This window comes from Macaca nemestrina, chromosome 7 (genome assembly GCF_043159975.1).
Source record: "Macaca nemestrina isolate mMacNem1 chromosome 7, mMacNem.hap1, whole genome shotgun sequence".
Taxonomy (NCBI): domain Eukaryota; kingdom Metazoa; phylum Chordata; class Mammalia; order Primates; family Cercopithecidae; genus Macaca; species Macaca nemestrina.
In genome coordinates this window covers 122,336,466-122,358,566 of record NC_092131.1, presented here as the reverse complement: position 1 = coordinate 122,358,566, position 22,101 = coordinate 122,336,466, and the positions used below count along the sequence as shown (strand labels likewise).

General features: G+C 50.5%; 1 protein-coding gene and 1 pseudogene across 2 annotated transcripts; both read right to left on the bottom strand.

The window, feature by feature from the left end:
- Positions 1 to 2,121: 2,121 nt before the first annotated feature.
- On the bottom strand, positions 2,122 to 19,800 carry LOC105493133 (cholinergic receptor nicotinic beta 4 subunit). Of its 2 annotated transcripts, XM_011760585.2 has the most exons (6): positions 19,473 to 19,800; positions 14,124 to 14,272; positions 10,032 to 10,076; positions 9,820 to 9,929; positions 7,722 to 8,682; positions 2,122 to 4,022 (listed from the first exon to the last, which is right to left on the bottom strand). In XM_011760585.2, exons 1-6 carry the CDS (start codon positions 19,525 to 19,527, stop codon positions 3,864 to 3,866), a joined length of 1,479 nt encoding a protein of 492 aa, XP_011758887.1. In that variant the 5' UTR covers positions 19,528 to 19,800; the 3' UTR covers positions 2,122 to 3,863. The 2 variants fall into 2 exon arrangements, with proteins under 2 accessions (XP_011758887.1, XP_070956941.1); XM_071100840.1 differs by lacking the exon at positions 14,124 to 14,272.
- LOC139364147 (uncharacterized) lies at positions 15,815 to 16,999 on the bottom strand (annotated as a pseudogene).
- Positions 19,801 to 22,101: the final 2,301 nt, after the last annotated feature.

Below are 22,101 nucleotides of genomic sequence, written 5' to 3'. Positions count from 1 at the left end.
ATGTTTGGCTTGTTCCTTAATGGAAATTTGTTGGGGTGATCGGACCCAACACCAGGCCGTGGGGGCAACGAAGTCCAGCGGAGTCAAAGGAATGAGAAAAGGCAAGAGAGAAAGTGGGACCAGGGGTCCAACCCTAGTATGGAGGCTGGGAAGGCCCTGAGCGCTGGGAGCCCATGCTATTTATTGATGATCAAAGAAACAGGTGGTGAGGATGTGGGGGTTGAAAGGAAGTGATGTATGAAGCGAATGAACTACAACTGTGACGGTTTAGCATTTTTCTTTGAAACATGGCTACTTAAGATAATGGGAGTGCTAGAAGCAAGGAGCTGGCAAGTCTAGACACGTTTCAAAGGCCATGAGGGATTTTACCCTGGACCCAGGACATGTTCCAAGCCCTGCCTCAGCTTCTCTCCCAGCACAGCTTTTCTCCCAACAAAACTAAAGAAAGATAAGACAGAATTTAAAATGAGGCTTCATTTGTTCTTCTTCTTCTGAGACAAGGTCTCACCCTGTCACCAAGGCTGCAGTGCGGTGGCTCCATCTTGGCTCATTGTAGTCCCCACATCCCTGACTCAAGCGACCCTCCCACCTCAACCTCTGAAGCAGCTGGGACCACAGGCAGGCACCACCGCGTCTGGTTAATTTTTTATTTTTGTGGAGAGGGGCTTCTCCCTGTGGTTGCCCAGACTGGAACTCCTGGGCTCAGCGCTTCTCCTGCCTTGGCCTCCCAAAGTGCTGGGATTACAGGCATGAGCCACTGTGTCTGGCCTCATTTGCTCTTCTGATGGAGCAATCTGAGAGGGCATTGGGTTCCCATCCTAGTCCCCCACAGAACCCCTCTGTCCCCTTCCCCACCACCATCTGCAACCCCAAGAATGTGCACTGATTGGCTAGGCAGTGTGCCCTGGAGCCTCCTGCCCTCTCTGACCACCCACCAGGGATAGGGGTGGTGACTTGATGTTGGCTTCTTTGACATCCCTTTATCGCAGGAGGAAGTTCTGTCATAAACTCTCCTCCTGGCGTTCAGATGGTGAGTTGCCTTTATTGTTTCCAGAATGTGCTGCTTACCCATATTAAAACCAAACAAAAGGAGACAGTTTGTGGAATGGAAGATGTTTGTAAGAATTGGGACCCACCTCTCAGGCCCCCAATTATAGCATTCTCATCTCTTGGCAAATGTCCCCCATTGGGACAATACTGTAAGTCATATATCCAACAAAGGTCTTGTATCCAGAATGTATAAGGAACTCTCAAAACTCAACGGTAAGTATAGATGCATATGAAGGATCTTATTGGGGTGATGCAGATGTTCTAAAACTGGATTCTGGTGATAAATGTATGAAAATTCATTGGATTGTACACTTAAAATGGGTGGATTTTATGGTATGTAAATTATACCTCAATAAAGTTTTCTAAAAAAAAAGTCTCAATGGTAAGGAAACAAACAATTAATTTTTTAAATGAGCAAGAGGTAAACAGACTCTTCACCAAAGAGGTATACAGAAGACAAAAAAAAAAAAAAAAAAAAAAAGCACATGGAAGATGTTCAAATCACTAGCCATCAGGGACATGCAAATTAAAACCAGGGTGGAATCCAGTTGCTGAAAAACTGGATCTCTCATACTTTGGTGGGATTGCAAAATGGTACAGCCACTCCAGAAAACACTTTGACAGTTTCTTTCTCTTTTTTTCATTCATGTTATTATTATTATTATTATTATTTTTTTTTTGACAGAGTCTCGCTCTGTCACCCAGGCTGGAGTACAGTGGCACAATCTTGACTCACTGCAGCCTCTGCCTCCCAGGTTCAAGCGATTCTCCTGCCTCAGCCTCCCGAGTAGCTGGGATTACAGACACACACCACCATGCCTGGCTGATTTTTGTATTTTTAGTAGAGACAGGGTTTTACCATGTTGGCCAACCTGGTCTTGAACTCCTGACCTTAGGTGATTCGCAGCCTCAGCCTCCCAAAGTGTTGGGATTACAGGAGTGAGCCACCATGCCTGGCCTCAACAGTTTCATATAAAGTTAAATATACACTTACCATATAACCTAGCAATTACCCTCCTGAGTGTTTAAATAAATGAAAACTTTTATTCATACACAATCCTATATGTGAATCTTTATATCAGCTGTATTCATAATTGCCCAAAACTGGAAACAGCCTAAACATGCGTCAACATCATACAACTGAACACTCCTCAGCAATACAAAAAACCCCAGCTTGATTGAATCTTGAAGTCACTATGCTGAATGAAAGAAGCCAGTCTCCAAAGGTCACTACTGTATGTTTCCATTTAAATGGCATTCTTGAAAAGACCCAACTGTAGTGATGGAGAAAAGATATGTGGTTGCCAGGGGCTAGGAGTGCAGGGAGTCGGGAGTCTAAAGGAATAGCAGCAGGGAGTTGTTCTGGATGACAGATCTTTCCTGTGTCCTGATTGTGATGGTGGTTATCTGTACATGTGTTACAATTCCTAGAACTATATATTTAAACGTCAATTTTATTGTATAGTAATTTTTAAAATAGAATTGTTTAGAACGTCCTCCTCCATTCCACCAATATTTTGAGTGCCTACTACATGCCAGACACTGTGCAAAAGGTAATATGTGTGAGGAGTGAATCAGCATCGGTGTGGGGGACAGACCTGAACCCAGCCATGATAGAGAACTGCAAAATGACCAGCGCCGTAGAGTCATGGAGGAGCAAGCCATGCCTTTCAGATGGGGAAACTCGGGATGGCTGCTCAGAGGAGGGGCATTTGGATCTGAAGGAGGGGTAGGAGCCATTCATTCATGCAGCAAACATTTATTGAGCACCTACTGTGTGCCAAGCTCGTCCTAGGCCCTGGGATACCACCATGAATGTGAAGGAGCAGGTCCCCGTTCTCATGGAGCTCACACTCCAGTGGGTGAGTTGTGGATGACATATATGCCACCAGATAAAAGTGGCAGGTACCAAGGAGTGCTTGAGGAAGGAGGCAGGGTAATGTGATCATAGGGAGGCTGCTTTAGAATGATTGGGTGGTTAGGGAAGGCCTCTCAGAGGAGGTGACATTGAAGCAAAGAATAGATTGGAGCCATGCCCTGACTGATGTGGCTGTGGAAAGAGCTTGGGAAGCCTGGGGGAAGAGGAAGAAGGTTCAAGTAGAAGATAGGGAAGGCCAGGCATAGTGGCTCACACTTGTAATCCTAGCACTTTGGGAGGCCGAGGCAGGTGGATCATTTGAGGTCAGGAGTTCGAAACCAGCCTGGCCAACAAAAATACAAAAATTAGCTGGGCGTGGTGGTAGCTTCCTATAATCCCAGCTACTTGGGAGGCTGAGGCAGGAGAATCACTTGAACCTGGGAGGTGGAGGTTGCAGTGAGCCGAGATTGTGCCATTGCACTCCAGCCTGGGCGATAGAGCACGACTCCATTAAAAAAAAAAAAAAAAAAAAAAAAAAAGATATGGCAAATGCCAAGCCTCTGAGCTGGGAAGAAACTAGAAGTGTGTGAGGGACTGGACAAGGGGAAGTGGAGAGAGATGGCGATGGAGAGGCAGGCCGGCACCATGGCTGACGCATGGTAGGTGCTGCTATGATATCATCTTTATCCCCATTGCCCGGTGCAGGGAAGGAAGACGGGCCAGAATTGAACTGTCTGAAGCTCCCTCCTGCTGGGGCTTCCTGGGATCCTTCCAAGGCATTCAGAGAGGACAGTCCAGGCCCCCATCCTTGCCTCTTCCATGGCTGTGGCTGGTTTGATGGGGTTGATGGCCAGTGGTCAAATTTATTTAGGGCCTCGTCAGCCACAACCCAGAAGGAAGCAGCAAACTGCTCACCCGGCCACTCACATCCTCTCACCCCACAACCCGGGGGCCCTCAGTCACGCTGGGCAGCGTAGGGCCCTTCCGAAGCCATGTGGGTCTGGAAGAGGGGCGGTAGGAAGAGCCCAACAGTGCCCAGTACGCACACAAACACGAACACCCACAGGAACAGCCGGTCTACCACCATAGCCACGTACTTCCAGTCTTCAACGACCTGCAGGCAGAGAGAAGGGCTGGTCACAGGTGCCAAGTACTGGGGTCCCTCCTTTCCCCAAGTCAGGCCCTTACTATCTGGCCAGGGACTCCACAGGCCACAGGTGTGGAACTGCATACTAGTGGGGCAAGTTCTGAGTCCCAGACTGGCCTATCAGCTGGGCAGCTCTGAGCCTCTCTGGCTGTTCTCCACCTCCACCCCTGCCTGTCCCCCACAGCACTTTAGGGCCACTGGGAACTTGGGCTGTACAGAAAAGTTAGGAACGTGAGGGCTTGTTAATACCACATACTGTGATTTGAAAACAAAATCTGGTTATAAATAGGAGATAGGGCCTGAGGATCTTGAAGCCCCATCTTCTCACTTTTACCCCAAACTCACTGCCTGAGCTGGTTCTAGCTAAAGAAAGAACTAGGTGGCTCTCACCTAGTTCAGTGAGAGCAGGGAAACGGGGGCTTACAGAACACCTGGAAATCCTACTGTTTAATTTGTTCAAGTCTGTTCACAGCAGCGTCTGTTCCCTGTAATTAAGACCCAGCCTCCTCCTGCTGCATCATCCAGGTCTCTGTGGTCTTCTTAGACCCTGCTGCAGGGTATAAGGTTGGCAGAGACCTGGCTGGCCTCCAGAGGGGCCACCACAGATGGGCCCTGTCTCCTTTGCACTGGGGGAGAGCCCAGAGAAACGCCCGTGTGCCCAGGATCCTGGCCTCCCTCCCCTATGCCTGCTTTCACACCCCTGGACTGGCTGGCTCACACTGCATTCATTCCCTGGCAGAGACGGGCTGGATCAGAAGGCTTGGGAAATCAGCAGAGGCTCTGGAGTTGGAAATGTGGGCAGCAACGGGCATGCTGACGTCAGTGACCCAATTTGTCAGGGCCCTGTCAACGGTGTATCTAATGTGCAGGATAATCCTGTGTCAAGCCAACCCCGACACCTGCAACCAAGCATGACTGGCACCTGTCCCCAAGACTCAGCAGGCACAGCACAGCTCTCTCCACAGAGCACTCCTTGGCTTTCCTGGGTTTCTTTTTAACAGGCCTAATTTCAAGCGGTGTGCGTGTGCGTATGTGTGTGCGCGCACATGCTTTTCCCCCTTTTAATATTTTTGTGCTATTTATAGTGACCAGTTAATCACCAGGGTGGGTGAAAGTACCGAAGATGAGAAGCAGCATGGGCTGGTTTAGGGGCAGGCATGCTCTGGAAGGGAAGAAAGCCTCTTTTCTCCAACTATCCATGAGAAAGTCAATCAACCAATAAGCCGGCCACGTGCTCAGTGCAGGGCAAGAAACTAGGAAGGGCAAGAGAGTTTAAGGATGTCAGGTAGATCTGGGTACAGAGCCTGGCACTGCCCTGGGCCAGCTGTGTGCCACTGGTCAAGTCAGTGAACCTCTCTGAGCTTTGCTTTGAAAGCTTCCTTATTGTAAAATGGGGGTTCTACTAAAAGCCACTTCACAGGATTCCAGGGAGGGTTAGCAATAATGTATGTCAGTTCCTGGCAGAGCACCTGATGTGTGGTTGGAGCTTAATGAACACTGGTGATTATAATAACAGGGGTCCTGCCTGGCTCCTTCCCTTAAGAGGCTTGTAATTAATTGAGCTAGAAAGAGCAGAAGGTACGTGGGTGCCAAGGGGGTGGTGAGGTCTTTAGAAGAGAGTTCAAGGTGGGTGCCGGCTCAGCCAGGGACGTAGGAGACCAGTACTTCTCAATCTAGAATGTGCACATGAACCACTAGGAATTGGTTAAAAATGCAGGCTCCAATATGCCTCCCTGAGAGATCCTGGTTCAGTCAAGAAAGGGTGGTCCTACAGCATAGCCCACGTGGTTCTCACTTAGCCAGCAGGGCCCCAGGCTGCATATTAATGTTTGGGAACCAATGAATTAGGTGATGCTGACCTACAGAATGGTTTAACCTAAGTAATAGCATGATCAAATTAACGTTTTAGAAAGTGAAATCTGAGAATCCTATAAAGCTGTGCTTCTCAAACTGCAATGGGCCTGGGAATCTCCTGGGGACCTGGTTAAAATGCAGGTTTGGAGCCAGCAGGTTTGGACTGGGGCCTGAGATTCTGCATTTCTGATAACCTCTCAGGTGATGCCAGTGCTGCTGGTCCAAGAACTACACCAGAAGAATATCTCAGGTCCTATATTCCATTTGTTTGCATTTCTCTTCTTTTCTTGGCACAGTGTGATTCTGGAGCTGTTCCTGCTCTTTTCTCTGTGGGCTAACTAATGGAATGCCGGTGCTTCTCCTTGAGAATGCAGTGAGTGGAAAGCAATCTTGACAAGATAAGAATGAGGAGACGTCCATTTTTGTCCATGCAGCTGCATAGGGGTAGACACCATGTTGTATAGTAAAAACCTGCCCAAAAAATCTGATCTGAAGGTGCTGATATGAGAACATTCACAAGAGCATGAAACTTGTTCTCCCTCCTGGTATGGAAATGGGTGTGAAAATTTCTGCCACCACTACATTCTGTGTTGTTACTATGACATTGTCCTTAGAAGTGTTATTTATTCAAAGGAGTCATGTGAAATACCCAGACTCCAGCACTCATTGCTTTATCCTGTGAAAGTAAATTAAGCCTCTTTTTAAAAAATCTGTAATTCTAGGTCAGGTTCGGTGGCTCACGCCTCTAATCCCAGCACTTTGGGAGGCTGAGGTGGGCGGATCACCTGAAGTCAGGAGTTCAAGACCAGCCTGGCCAATATGGTGAAACCCTGTCTCTATTAAAAATACAAAAATTAACCAGGTATGATGGCCAGCACCTGTAATTCCAGCTACTTGGGAGGCTGAGGCAGGAGAAGCACTTGAACCTGGGAGGCAGAGGTTGTAGTGAGCCGAGATTGTGCCACTGCACTCCAGCCTGGGCAACAAGAGCAAAACTCCGTCTCAAATAAAAAAAAAATAAATAAAATAAAAAATCTGTAATTCTAGTTAGCACAATTGATTAATTCATTACCGTGGTAATCATAGTATATTTACTGATGTTCCTAAAGCCCTGAAAGCTATAAGTGCTTGAATGGCTTCTTTGCAAGTCTGAAGAGGATAGGGCAGATGCGGTTGGTACCCCAGCCCACCTGTGTTCCCTAAAGCCTGCAGAGTCACTTCCCAGCCTTCCATTTCTGGTGCCTGCATTTCCTTTCTCCTCTGCCTCAGGGCTTTCTGCAGCACCAAGGGCGCTTTCTCTGGCAGGCTGGCATTACCTGGAAGCGCAGCGGAGTTAATGTCCTGGGGCTACCCTCATCCTTTAGGGCATGGGGGCTGCTGGGTAAATACCTCAGCCTCCTTCCAGGGGGGTGATCCTGAGGCTTGTTCCCACGGGTCCTCAGAGGGTCTGTAAGGGTACTGAGTCCCGGGCACCCATGGCAGTATCCTGCTCATTCATTCTCCTTTCCCTGTCTCACTTTCCCTCCTTCCTCACTGTGCTTCCCGGGATCACATCCCAAGTAAACCACCTGCACCCAAGTCCCCATCTTAGGGTTTGCTTCTGGGACACCTAAAACAAACAAACAAAATCACTGGCACTTCCTTCCTCTCCCCGGATGCATGAAGCTATAATATTTAACACAAACTCATTTCAATTTTGGATTCCTTATTCAGAGTTTGAGAGTTCTTGTCTCCTGTGAATTAACTGCAGGAAGTGGGAAGCTGGTGCTACTATCTGAGCCCTTTCTGTTGGGCAGGTGGGCAGCAACTTACACTCTGGTCTTCATCGTCATTCTTCATGTGCTGGGCGATGAAGCTGACACCTTCTAATGCCTCCTGCACATCCTGTCGGAACCTCCCAGAGGACCGCAGCCAGAAATCCCTGGAGCCGGCTGGAGACTTGGGAGCTGCAGAGGCAGGGTTCACAAAGTACATGGAGTTCCCATAGAGTTTGGAGGGGCTGGTGGAGGTGGTGGTGGCCTTGGGCTTGGTCACGTGTGACTTGCTGGGCAGGAAGGCTCTGGCCAGACTGCTGTCAGGGCCAGGGCGCTTCATGAAGAGGAAGGTAGGCAGCTTGTGCAGGAAGCAGCGCTTGACCCAGGGTGCCATGGTGTGGGTGCTGGGTGAGCGGTGGTGCACATTGAGCACGCAGACGCTGGTGACGATGGAGAAGGTGACCAGCACCATGGTGAACATGAGGTACTTGCCAATGAGAGGCACATCGAGGGAGGTGGGCGGCACGATCTTGGAGATGAGCAGTAGGAAGACTGTAAGCGCCAGCAGCACAGAGATGCACAGCGTCATCTTCTCGCCGCAGTCGGACGGCAGGTAGAAGACGAGGATGGCCAGCGAGGTGATGAGCACGCAGGGGATGATGAGGTTGATGGTGTAGAACAGAGGCTTGCGCTTGATGATGAAGTCGTAAGTCACGTCCACATAGCTGGGGTCCTGTGGGTTCACTGTCCTTCTCCCTGGGAGGGCCACTATGTCCCACTCACCACTGGGAGTAAAGTCATCCATGCTGGCTGTGGGTGTCATGAGGACCATGTCTATCTCCGTGTGGTCATAGGTCCAGGAGCGGAACTTGAGGGTGCAGTTCTGCTGGTCGAAGGGAAAGTACTTCACCTCAATCTTGCAGGTGCTCTTGTAGATGGCAGGGGGCAGCCACATGACGCTGCCATTGGACCGGACTACCAAGTTGGTGTAGACAGACACCTCATAGGTCCCGTCAGCGCTGGGCAGGGTCAGGGCATGAAGAACATCGTGAAACCCATACACAAGGCCTGGCCTGTTCTCAGAACTCACTGAAGAGCTCTTTGGGATTATTTCCCACTAGTCATCCTCCCACCCTTCCAGTCCCCCAGGCCCTCACTGAAAGGGGCCTGCTTTTGTTGGCAACTATGTCATGGAGAGAGCCCTACCATCAAAGCACCAAAGCATTCTTTTTTTTTTGAGACGGACTCTTACTCTGTTGCCCGGGCTGGAGTGCAATAGTGTGACATTGGCTCACCGCAACCTCCACCTCCCAGGTTCAAGTGATTCTCCTGTCTCAGCCTCCCGAGTAGCTGGGATTACAGGCATGCACCACCATGCCCGGCTAATTTTGTATTTTTGGTAGAGATGGGGTTTCTCCATGTGGATCAGGCTGGTCTCGAACTCCTGATCTCGGGTGATCCACCCGCTTCAGCCTCCCAAAGTCCTGGGATTACAGGCGTGAGCCACCATGCCCGGTCGGTCAAGCACTCTTAAGGCTTCCCATGGAATAGCTCATTTAAGCCTCTCAGTAGTCCAGTGAGGCAGGTTTTATTATTATCCCCATTCTACAGATGGGAAAGCCAAGGCCCAGAGAGGTTAAGTGACTTCTTCAAGGTCAGAAAAGTTGTAAGCAGGACAGCTGAGATTTGAACTCAGGTCTGTCTGACCCCAGACCACACACTCTTAGCCATTACATGCTACTGCTGGTATAATCATGACTCAGGGAGAGTCTCTTGGGCTTCCTCCACCTGCCTAAGATATCTATGCATAGTAAGTCAGTGGTACCAACACCAACACTGGCAAAGCAACAGAGGCTCGAAAGAATAGTATGGAGCACAGAAAGGGCACTGGGCTTGAGGTCAGGACACTGCTCTGGTCCCAGCTGTGCTTCAGTGAATCAGATAAGGCCCCTCCCCTCCCTCAGCCTCGAACTCCTCATCTGTAACTGAGGGCTCTGGCTCTGCTCACCTCTGTTTCTCTTCTAGCTTGATGGCCTGGAAGGCTGGGTAAAGCAGAGATGGGGCTCAGGGTTGGACTCAGGCCTGGATGACTCTTAGGGCTGGGCCTGCTGCCCTGGCCTGGCTGTCACCAGGCCTCCACCAACCCTGCCACTCACTTGTTGTAAAGCACGATGTCAGGCAACCAGATGCGCTTGGTGGGGATCCTCAGGATGTTCACACCCTCGTAGCAGGAGCTGTTCCAGGTCAGGCGGTAATCAGTCCATTCCTGGACAGACAGGCAAGGCCCTGTCACTTGTAGGTCCACTGCCACCAAAGGGCAGCCCTCAAGAAAAGATCTCTTGGGCTAGGGGCCCTTCAGGGCACTTACCTGTTTCAGCCAGACATTGGTGGTCATGATCTGCTCTCGCTCATTCTGGGGAGGGAAACAGGGCTATCAGTTAACCAGGAAGGAGGAGCCTCACAAATGGATTTCACTTTATTGTGCAAAAGGCTGTGAGCTCCAGGCCCATGTGACCAACTGCCACCCCAACATCTCTTGGATGGCCCAAAGGTATGTCACACTCAGCACCAACATCTCTTGGATGGCCCAAAGGTATGTCACACTCAGCATGTTTGACACAAAGCTCATGATCTTCCCCAAAACCTGATCCTCCTTTGGCTTAATTGTCTCAGTGAATGGCACCCCTAGCCATTCAGTTCCACAAGCCAGAAGTGTGGACATTGTCTCTGACACTTTGCTCTCTGATCCATCCATCACTTAAGACAAAAACTTAAGTCTTGTAAGTTATATCTCCTAAAGCATCTCATATTTGTCTGCTTCTCTCCACCGCCACCATCATCTGTCACTTAGACTACTGCAGTAGTCCCCTAACTGGGCTTCCTGCTCTGCCCTGGCCTGCCTTTAGTCTATTCTCTACATGGTAACCAGGGTGATCCCTTTACAATCTCAATCCCTTCGACTAATTGCTCTGCTGCTGCATCTCATTCAAAGTAAAAACCAAAGTTCTGCTTAGAGTCTACAAGGTGCTAATGATCTGCCTCCCCACCACCCCTCATCTCATTAGTTCTATGACCTCTTATCTCAACACTCTGCCATTTGCTCATTCCATTTCCACTGCACTGCCTCTTTGCTCCCACACAATGTTCCCTTTTCCTGGAAACCCACCGGGATGCTTCCACACTTTCTTCTGTTCTCAGAAATGTCATCCTATCCGAGAAGTCTTCCCTGACCTACATAAAATAGCATCTCTGTCCCTGCCCTGCCTTATTTTTCTTTCTTGTGTGTGTGTGTGGTTTTTTTTCTTGAGACAGGGTCTCACTCTGTCACCCAGGCTGGAGGGCAGTGGCGTGATCTTTGCTCACTGCAACCTCCACCTCCCAGGCTCAAGTGATCCTCCCACCTCAGGCTCCTGAGTAGCTCAGACCACAGGCACAGGCCACCATACCTGGCTAAATTTTAAAAAATTTTTTGTGGAGATGGGGATTCATCATGATGCCCAGGCTGGTCTCAAATTCCTGAGCTAAAGTGATCCACGCATCTCAGCCTCCCAAAGTACTGGCATTACAGGTGCAAGCCACATCACCAGTCTTCTTATTTTTTTTCCATAGCATTTCTCATACCTAAACACCATCTATCTATCTATCTATCTGTGTATTGTCTGCCACCTCCCACTAGAATCTAGTGGCTATGAGGAAATAAGGCAGCTAGAAGAGTATGTGACATGTTGGATACTCCATAAATCTTTTCTGAGTAAATACATGAATCCTACCATAATAAGCCAGGCCACCATCATCCACGTCTCACCTGGACCATGTAAGACCCTCCTAACTGGTCTATGTTCATTCTGTACACCGCCACCATACACACACACACACACACACACACACACACACACACACGCACACACATCTCTTCTTCCTATGCAGCCAAAATAAACCTTCCAAAGTTCCTGTCATTTCCTCCCTCAATTTTATCCCTATTTAGATTACTTCTTTGGCTTCCTTCACTTACAGAATAAAAATCTTGCTCCTTCACAGGGTCTACAGGGCCTTGCCAGGTTTCCCAGCCACACTTCACCTCTTTATGTCCCTCTGTTCTGCACTCCAGCCCCCTGGCCTTCTTTAGTACGTTGGATAAGTCTTGTGTTCTCAGTCTGTACTATTTTTGCTGCCTCTCCTTCATCAAGATAACTTCCAGCATACTGATCTCATTTTGGGAGACATTTCCCCAAAGAACCTACAACTATATAAGATTACCAGTAAGATAGGGTTTGGCTGCCAGTAACAGTGATCCAGAGTAACACAGGCTTAAATAAAGTAGCAATTCATGTCCCTCTCATGTTAACACTTTAGACATATATGGCAGTTCTGCTCTACAAAGTTCTGATAGGTACCCAGATTCTTTCCTACTTTCTTCTCCACCATACCTAGAGTGTGGCCCTTGTAAGAATGGACCAAAATAACTGTTGGAGCTCCAACTATAAATTCCACATTCCAAGCTGTTGGTGGGGAAGGAGAAGGGAGAAGAAGAATGCATGGCAATTGTCTCATTTTGATTAGAATATTTAGGCCATTTACATTTAATGTAGTTACTGATATATTTGGGTTTAAACTTACCCCCTGAGCTTGCATAGCCATAGATCTGCCCCCTGTATACCCCTGATCTCTTGCCAAGTGGCATTTGGGTCTTTATGTCATTTCCCTCACATGTCTGGGAGTAAAGGTGAGGTTCAGGGACTTGAGCTTGTGTATGCTGGTGTTTTCTAGGAGAAAGTGTCAAGTACGGGGAAATGGCTTGGAAAGAGGGAGACTCAGAGGAGAGTCAAGGACCTCAAAACAGGCAAGCCAAGGAGCAGGAAAAGAGATGAGAGTGAGCAGAGGAAACAGTGCTGGGGCAGGGGAGCAGGTGGAAGGGTCAGGGAGTAAGGAGGGCTGGAGAGGTGAGGGTGGGGATGCTGGTGAGGGAGTGCCTGGCTCGCCAGACTCAGAAGTCAATTACAAAACAGGTGCTTTGACAAGCCTGTTTGCCTTACCCAGCACTAAATCCCTACATGCTCTCTAAAGATTTCCATCTTTAAACTGGTTGTACCTATAACCCTCCCTCCTCAAATAAATAAACCCTGAAAAATAGGAGGAAAATACCCTCTCCTGGCCTGGCAACCCACAACCTAATATTTACTGTATACATAAGCTTTCAGAAATACAACTTGCATGCCTGGGGGCTGGTGGTTGCATCCCCTCCTCCTTCTGGTAGCCTCTATCACCCTATAGGGCCTGCAGAGCAGATCTGACCAGGCAGCCTGAGTCTGGAAGTGCGGCAGAGCCTCCCGCTTGTTCACCCTCACTAGGGCGGCAGCTGCACAGCAGCAGCTGGGCTCACCTCATTAAGCAAGAAACACTGGACTGGACAATAACACTCAGACACCAGCCTGAGCAAGCCTGGCTGAAAGCCCTCCTTCTTTCCTGTCTGACTATGGAGGGAGAGGGGCAGAGAGTATACAGCTCTACAGCCCTCCCCATCCTGGGGCTGTGTGTTCTCCCAGGAGATGGAGCCAGTCATTAATTTGGCCAAAAGCTTCCTGAGGGCTGTAGGTTTGACAGGCTGGGTGTGTGTGGGCCAACCGTGTTAGAGAGAGAGTCTAGCATTTCAGAAGGCAGCCACCTGGCCAGAGGAGGGTCAGCCCCCTTAGTGATCTCTTTCCCCTGGCTGGATATAGCGCCCTGCACTCTCCCCTTGTGAATGATCCCCCAGAGCTGCTTCCAGGGACGGGGTTCTAACCCTGTGGATGGGGACATGGGAAGGTTTACAATAGGCCATGGTTCCCTCTGACATCTTCAACTCAGAGGCAGCAGAGAGAAGAGAAATTCCCAGGCACCTCCTCTCTCAGCACCCCTGCCTCTGCCCCACATCCACATATGGAGAACCTGACAACAGTACCACTCCTCCTTTCCATGCCTGCAGCAGCCACGCCCACCGTCCAGACCCTCACCCGCCTGGCTCTATAGGTACTGCACTGCCTCTGGTCCTGCCCCTACACCTGGGCCTCTGTATCCATCAGTTCCCCCAGTCTGGTTCTTATTTCTCCCAACAAGTAGGAAGCATATAAAGTTATCTGAGCAGGCTAGGGGAGAGAATAGGGTGAGGCTGTGAGGACAAGGAACAGAAGCTTATGGTCACGCTGGAGACCCAGCTGAGCAGAGTCTATGGCAGGCCCATTGGCTGCCTACCCAATGTCACCCCGATCTTACCCTCATTTCTTCTTTGTTATAACAAAACCATGCCTTCACTAAATATTGGACACCTATGAACTTCATGGACCCCTCTGCAGACTCCCTGACGTGTACTGGTAAGTCTAAGTCAACTATAGTAGTTTCATTCCTCTGGCCAATGATTGCCTGGGGCTTGGGCATGAGCAGCCTCTCGGCCTGAGCCTGAGCCACAGCTGCCCTCTGCACCTACCACGCTGATAAGCTGGGCCAGGGAGAGCTGCAGCTTGATGGAGATGAGCTGTGAGGAGCTGGTGGCTGGGCGGATCAGGTTATTGTAACGGGTTTTGTTCAGAAGGTCGTCCATCAGCTTTTCCTCTGCATTGGCCACGCGGCAGTCCCCTGGGAAAACACACAGTCAGACCTGCTGGGCCCTTGTGCACCTGACCCCCACTGCAGCCCATGGCAGCGAAGGGGAGAGTTGAGAGGGAACACAGGTGCCCTTAGGGCTGGCTGAAGCAGCGAAGGTGCTGGCAGGCCTGTCTCTCCTTGAGGACTTCAAATTAAATACACTCAACACAGAGCTCCACTGTCTCCTCCCATGCCATACCTCTTCCTCCTCCTCTTCCTTCTAGCAATGAATGGCATCCCACACTCTACATATCTGGCACAAAAACTGGGTGTCTCTTCTTGACCTCTCCCTTGGTTCATCGAAGTGGCCATTTAGTCCTGCCTTTTTTTTTTTTTTTTGAGACAGAGTCTCACTCTGTCGCTCAGGCTGGAGTGCAGTGATGTGATCTTGCCTCACTGCAACCTCTGCCGCCTGAGTTCAAGCAATTCTCCTGTCTCAGCCTCCAGAGTAGCTGGGATTACAGGCCTATGCCACCACATCCGGCTAAGTTTTGTATTTTAGTAGAGACGGGGTTTCACCATGTTGGTCAGGCTGCTCTAGAACTCCTGGCTTCAGGTGATCCGCCCACACTGGCCTCTCAAAGTGCTGAGATTACAGGTGTGAGCCGCCATGCCCAACCCTAGTCCTATCTTTTACCTCCCAAGTCCCCCAGTCTGTCCTCCTTATCTCTAATGCTACAGCCATGTCCCCACCTCCCCACCCCTGCCCTCCTTCTGGTCTCTCCACCCCCAGTCTGCCCCTGTTATCCATGTACCATACATTGCCAGACTGGTCTTTATACAGCAAACTGGTCTAGGGCACTTCCCTACCCACAACTCTCAGAGCTATAGGTGGATTTAAAAATCAAATGTTTTGGCTCGGCTTTCAAGGCCCTTTCCCTGCTGACACTGGCTTATCTTTCTCAATCTGATTTTCTCCCACCTCTCTACCTCTACCCCAGATACTCAGATACTCTCTCTTCTGGCCGTAGCCTACTGTTTGCCTTTCCCCCTGTGACCTTCACTGTCTCACTTCCTTTTTTTTTTCTTTCTTTTAGAGACAGGGTCTTGCTATGTTGCCCAGGCTGGTTTCAAGCGATTCCTCCTGGATTCAAAGGATCCTCCCACCTCAGCCTCCTTAGTAGCTGGGACTATAGGTGTGCACCACCACACCCAGCTTGTCTCACTTCTTTGAACACACTCTTTCTTCTGCCAGGATTGCCCCCAGCCCACCAGTTATGAATTATCTGAGGGTCTGTCTTGTGCCAGGTACTTTACTACATTTTGAGGATAATAGCAAGCCAAAGCCAGAAATGGTTCCTGCCACCAGAGCACTTACAGTGCAGGGGAACAGCCCCATTACTCACATGTGAGTTTGGGTGCAGAAATGGGTACGAGGTGGTGCTTTCCCTAAGAAGAAACAGAGCTGAGACGGGGCAGGGGGGATTTTCCAGGTTCAGACTTAGACCTACAGAGTGTAAGGTCCCTCTGAGACACCAAATGGAGGGGTCCAACTGGCAGCTGGCTCCTCGTCTGGAGTTTCCAGGAGAGGTCTTAGCTCAGAGCCACATTCAAGACCCAGCCTAAATGCCGCCTCCTGCAGGGAGCCCCCCTGAGCTTCCATAGCCTCAGATCTGCCCCTCTGCACACCCCCAATCTCTTGCAAAGTGGTGTTTGGGTCTTTATGTCATCTCCCTCACATGTCTGGGAGTAAAGGTGAGGTTCAGGGACTTGAGCTTGTGTACTCTGGTGGCTTCAGGGAGAATGTGTAAAACAGAGAGGAGGTGGCTTGGAAAAAGGGAGACTCAGGAGAATCAAGGACATCTGAGGAGGCAAGCCTGGGAGCAGGAAAAGAGATGAGAGTGAGCAGAGGAAACAGTGCTGGGGCAGGGAAGCAGGTGGGAGGATCAGGGAATAAGGCGGGCTGGAGAGGTGGGGGTGGGGATGCTGGCGAGGGGCTGCCTGGCTCACCAGGCTCAGGAGTCAATTACATCTTCCCGCAAGGGCCAGTTCACCTAGTTGCACCAAACCCCTCCCTCTGTGGGTAGGGCCAGAGGGCCCAGAGCACAGACCAACCCAATTAGGCAGGCCTGAGGTGGACTCAGGGGTGGGTGCTGGGCTGGACTCCTGGTTGTGGGGAGAACCGCCACCCTGCCTACTCCATCCACTTTCCAACTCGCTGCCTATCTGGAGCAGATGCAATATTTAGTGCCTTGTGAAAGATGCTCCTAGTGCACCTGCTGCCTGCTGCCCCTCCCCCAGGCTGCCCTGGGCTCTCCAGATGGGGGTCCTATGGATGCTTGGCCTAGATTCTGAGCCCTGCCTCTTATACTCAGGACCCCTTTCCCAGAGGCCAGCTGCTTGAGTACCCTGGAAGCCAGTCTGTAGCCCCAGGCTAGAGCTGGGTCCCTCCCACAGCCCTTCTTTAGCATGTCTGTTTGGACCGACTTATTTCATAAAGAGGGGTGTATCTAGCCCAAGCCCATCTGGCATGTCTGAGGGAGCTCTGGGGTCAGAATCTGCAGCTCCCATGCCCCAGCCCTGCAATACTAGGGGAGGCTGGAGCCCACATCTCTGAAGTCCCACTGGGCTGGTCCGACTGAGCTCCCAAGTCCAGGGCTGCTCTGTAGGCTGTGGGACTCATGCTCCAGCTCCCAGCCCACCTGATGTGCTCAGGTGGCTCACCTTTGGGCCTGCCCTGCCTCTCAGACCTTCAGCTGACCCAGAGGGACTCCCCATCTTGACCAACAGCTGTGGGCTCGAGTTAGAGGTTCCCGGAACCTTAGACCATCTGGCCCAACCCCCTGTTTCTCAGCTGGGGAAACTGAGACCAAAGAGGGGAAGAAACTTTCTCGAGTGCCCCCAGCAAGTCAGAGGAGGAGCCAGGTCTAGGTGCCTCTTTCCCACAGAGGTATTCCCTGACCCCTGAGCCTTCTTCAGTGCCTGATTAGCTTCCCTGTAAGGAGACTGCCATGCAGGGGCTGGAAATGGTGCTGTCCCGGGCAGTGTGTGCCCATGACTGCGCCTGTGTTTGTACTTGTGAGTGTATGGTGGGGGGCGGGAGGGTCGGTGAAGGGTGGGAATAAACAGCAGGGATACTGGGGACTGGAATGCACCCCACTTGCCTCCCCAAAAAGGGGCGGGAGAGCCGAGCCCAGCACATGCTTAAATTTTCCAATGTACTGAATGCCTGTGAGGCTTGCTGGGCTCAAAAGACAAGCAACAGGCCTTTTGCCCCCAGATGGCAGGGGTGGCCCCGGATGGGTGGAAGCTTCTGCAGCACGGTTAGGGGTCACATCCCAGCCCATGGGCTGACAGTTAAACAGAGAAGCCACCACTAGGCGTCAGTCACGATTCAATGATTCTGATGAGGAGTGGGCCCCCCTCCAGCCTCTGCCCAGGGTTTTGTCTTCCAGGCCTTCTTGGGAAAAATTGTTCCCTCCCAGAAGGGGGCTAATAATCTGAGAGGAAGCCATAGCTGGACTTCTAAACTGTGTGAGTGTGTGTCCAGTTTGGAAAGGTATATCCAACCTAAAAATTTATATTGAAAAAATGGAAAGATACACCCATTGTTTTGGAATACAAGCTACAGAAAGTAACAGTTAACAGAATCTTATTGGAAGGATTAGATTCTGCATCTGGAAAGACAGAGTGATTTTTCAACTGGGGTGTATGTCCTTAACTGACGAAGGGAACATGATATTTATATTTATTAAAAGGCAGCTATGATTTTTTTTTAAGTAGAGAATTTATCTTTTATAAAGAGCTTATAACATATTATTAGTGTTTCTTCAATCATGTGTATTAATCACCTGGATTCCTAGGCTTTATTCCCAGAGATTCTGATCCTGTGAGCCTAGGGTGGGGCCCAGAAATCTGTACAGGGTGATACAGACCACCCCAGGAGCACACCTAGGAAACACTGCAACTGGCTCTCACACACATCCAAGTCTCCAAATATGTAGGCAGGGCATATTATCTCCATAGAACAGATGGAGAAACTGAGGTCCAGGATGGTGAAAGAAACGGCACAGGGTCACCCAGCAAGTAGTAGCAGAGCCATGATACACGGACTGCCTGCAGACACCATCTTTGGTGAGAGCTCCTCTTCTTTATAGGAGTAGTACAAACTTACTTTCTGTAGTTTATTCCAAAATGATGGGGATATCTTTCCATATTTTTCAATATGAATTTTTAGATTGGATATGCTTTCCCAAACTGGACACACACTCACACAGTTTAGAATTCCAGCTATGGCTTCCTCTCAGACTATTAGCCCCTTATATATTCCCTGACTCCTACCTCCTTCCACCACTATGGTGGGTCTCTATCCAAGGAAGAGGTAGCCCTGGTCCTCTAGGCTGACTGGGGCTTGGAGGAAGAGCCTGGGTGAGTGTAGGAGCTAGGAGGGCCCTTGGAATTCAGGTGGGGAAACTGAGACCCTGAGAAGGCAGTCCTCATATTTGCACTCTACCTGGAGAAGGGCTAGGGTCTCCTTCCTGAGTGTCAGGCCCGACTTCACCAGCCTGGCACTCAGTCAAGCTGGCTGTCCAGGCCCGGCACACCTTGGGTGGGTGACCAGAGGCAGTGGTGCCATAAAATGTGTTTCCTAGGAGATCTACCCGCAAAGCACAAAACATTCCAGGGCTGGTGATTTGGGCAAGCCCCCTTCCCTCTTGGCCCAGTTTCCCCATCTCTACCACAGCTGTGTTGGAGGAGACTTCTCTCTCTCAAGCTGAGCAGCAGATTCACTCCCAAGTGCCTACACCGCCCAGGTGGCCGGCTCCTCTGAGCCGACGCTTCAAGAAAGTCACCTCTTAGGCAAGGAAGGAGCCTCGGCCCTGTTGGGAGTGGGAGTCGGTGCACTTGCAGCCTCCCAGACTACTGGGGATGACTCGCGGTGCCAGCAAAGCCGGTGTCATCCAGCCCCGCTGCCCAGCCCACAGACACTCGCTCGGGAGGGTGGCCCTGGCCCTCGGGAGGGTGGCCCTGGCCCTCGCAAGGGCTCCGAGAAGAGGCGGCCTCCACTCCAAACCTGGCAGACCCACCCACGCAGGCCCGCCCCCGCTGCTTCGGCGAGTGATCTGGCCGGGACAACCTCGGGCCACTCACCCGGGCGCAGGGCACCCTTCCTTCCCTCTCACCTGTGGCCAGTCCAGCCCCGTTCAGCCCAACCCAGGCACCCCTCCCTCCTTCCCCGAAAAGAACTCACCACGCCCGCAAAGGGCGACCAGGAGGAAAAGGACCAGGGAAGGCGCATGCCTCATGGCTGGCAGGGCCGGGTGGCAGCCGCTGCGAGCTCCGCTGTGGGGTCACAGGGCACCCGTGAGCCGCGCGGTCGAGTGAGCGCCGGTCCTGGCCCCGGAGGTTTGCTGGCGCAGCGGCGCTCACTAGGACCCCGCGGAGAGCCCCGCTGAACCCCGCCAAGCCCCGCGTGGGCAGCAGCTGGGAGTCCCGCCCACTCTGGGGATGAACTCGGCCCGCTGCTCCGCTTCGACGCCGTGGGTGGTCTGGACCCCACCTGCCACCTGGCTTCCCGATCTCCTCGGGCCTCGCAACCTTCCCCCAAGGAAGGCAGGCAGAACAGTGCGGGCACCCTTGGTACAGCTGGGGAGAGTGAGCCCTCGAGGGCGGCAGACGCTAGCGCAGGATCCCTCTACTGTTGGGGAAGGAGCATGTGCTTGAGCCGGGAGGTCCTTGGCCTTTGCCTTCCCTCACCTCAAAGAGGCTTTTAGGCAAATAAGTCATCTCAAGTTCATTCGCATGGGGTTTGCTGAAAGAAACGACACTGCGGGGTGAGCCGACACGAGGGAGCGCTGCTCTTTGCAGACTTCGCAGGGAGGGCGTTTAGGAAGAGTGAGTGGAATCTGGGAGGGTGAATAGCTCAGGGCCCCTCACCCAGCTTGGGGGCTGGGGAAGGAGCAGAGTTAAAAGGGAGGGGATGGGGCTGGAGTGGGCTGGCCTCATCCTCCCCAATGGGCCTTCCAATCTGGGCTGAACAGAGGCAGCTCAGGTGATTCAAGGGAACAAGCACATCCCTCTCCTAGCCCTCTCCTTGACGCATTTTTGGAATCAGTACCATTCTCTTGCGGGTGGTGGGACAGCTGCCACCTCAGGACCTGGCTGGAACTGCTGCCTCAATTCTGGATCCAGAAGGGCCTCTGGCAGCATCTCCATCTCCCTCTCAGTCCAGTCCTCCTACCTGCTCCCCTGTGTGGGCCCTAACAGGCAAATCTGACAACTGGAGGAACGAGGCAGGAAAGGGCAGGGTCTGAGGGAGTGACACCTGTAAAAAGGCAGCTTTGCCACCTTATCTCCAAGACTCTCAGTCTTGCTTTCATATTGCTCCCCCCACACCATGTTGCTATAATCTGACATGTTGACATACAGTCTTCAAAAACAACACTGTTGAAGTAGAGCAGATTTCCCCTTTGGGATGCTTTGGAGAAGTTAGGCTTGAGGGCATCCTCTCTTCTCCAAACTGCAGCAGTAATAAGTGAGATATATAAAGTAAATAAAGACATGGCAAGGCTGGAAAATAAGATACTCATCTCCATGAACCAAAACCAGAAAAGAAATGCAAAGCAGTTGGAGGCTGAAGAGCCTGGAGCTTGTTGGGCTTTGGAAACCAAAGACAGTGGCAGGTCCTTTGGGATAGATGGGGACCAAAAGACTCTTGGCTAGAAGCTGGGAGCTTGGGTGTATGCCAGGACTTGAAAGGATGCTGGGAGCAGGGGACCTGCTGCTGATCTGTGGTCTGTATCCCTGGCTTTATAGGATGTGTACATCCCCAATATACCCAGGACAGGAGCTTGGAAAGGACATAAAACCTGGAGGCCATTGCAAAACTGTAAAAGTTAGGCTAGCAAAGGGGATAGGATGAAACAGGTTTTTATAGAAGTTTGACGTGTGTTTTCTTTAAATAAAAAGAGCAGCTGTCTAATTATCTATTGAGAATAATATAATCTTGGTACAAAACTAGAACAAGGATGTACAAGGAAAGTACATCATAGAACAATCTGAATTATGGGTCTTTGTCACAGAGAGACAGCACAGAGCAGTGACCAGTGCATCGCTTCTGGAGCCAGGCATCCGGATTTGTATTCTGGTGCCACTACTTATCTTCTCTGTGACCTTAGGGAAAATGATTTGCCTTCACTGTGCCTTAACTTCCTCATATATAAAGGGGGAAAATAACCTTCACAATAAGCCTTCTAGGATAAAATGAAATAATTCATGGAAAGTAACTTAATACCCAGAACCTAGAAAACCAAATAAATATTAGCTGCTATTAACTTTTATGAACATGGATTCCAAAATTTTAAATAATACCAAGTTGAATATAGCAACGTACACACACACAAACAATGCATCATGATGAATTAGGTTTTATTACAATAACGCAAGGGCAGAGTCAACATCAGATAATTCACTATTAGCAAGCTAGCTTCTTTGTTTTTGAGACAGGGTTTCACTGTTGCCCGGGCCTGAGTGGAGTGGAGGGATTTTGGCTCACTGCAACCTCCACCTCCCAGGCCCAAGCAATCTTCCCATCTCAGCCTTCCAAAGTGCTGGGATTACAGGCATGCAACACCATGCCTGGCCCTATCTTTCTTAATGTGTAGTAATTATCATACTTAATGGTAAAACTTTAGAAGCAATTTCCATCAAAGTTAGGATGTAGACAAGGGTGTGTTCTATCACTGTTTCTATTGAACATGGCACTGGCAGTCCTAGGCAACGTGTTAGGTTAATACATATGAAAATGCCATTTTTTAAAAGATTATGAGATGCCCAACATCAGAAATGTATGTGATTCAACCTATAATAGAAATGAAGGA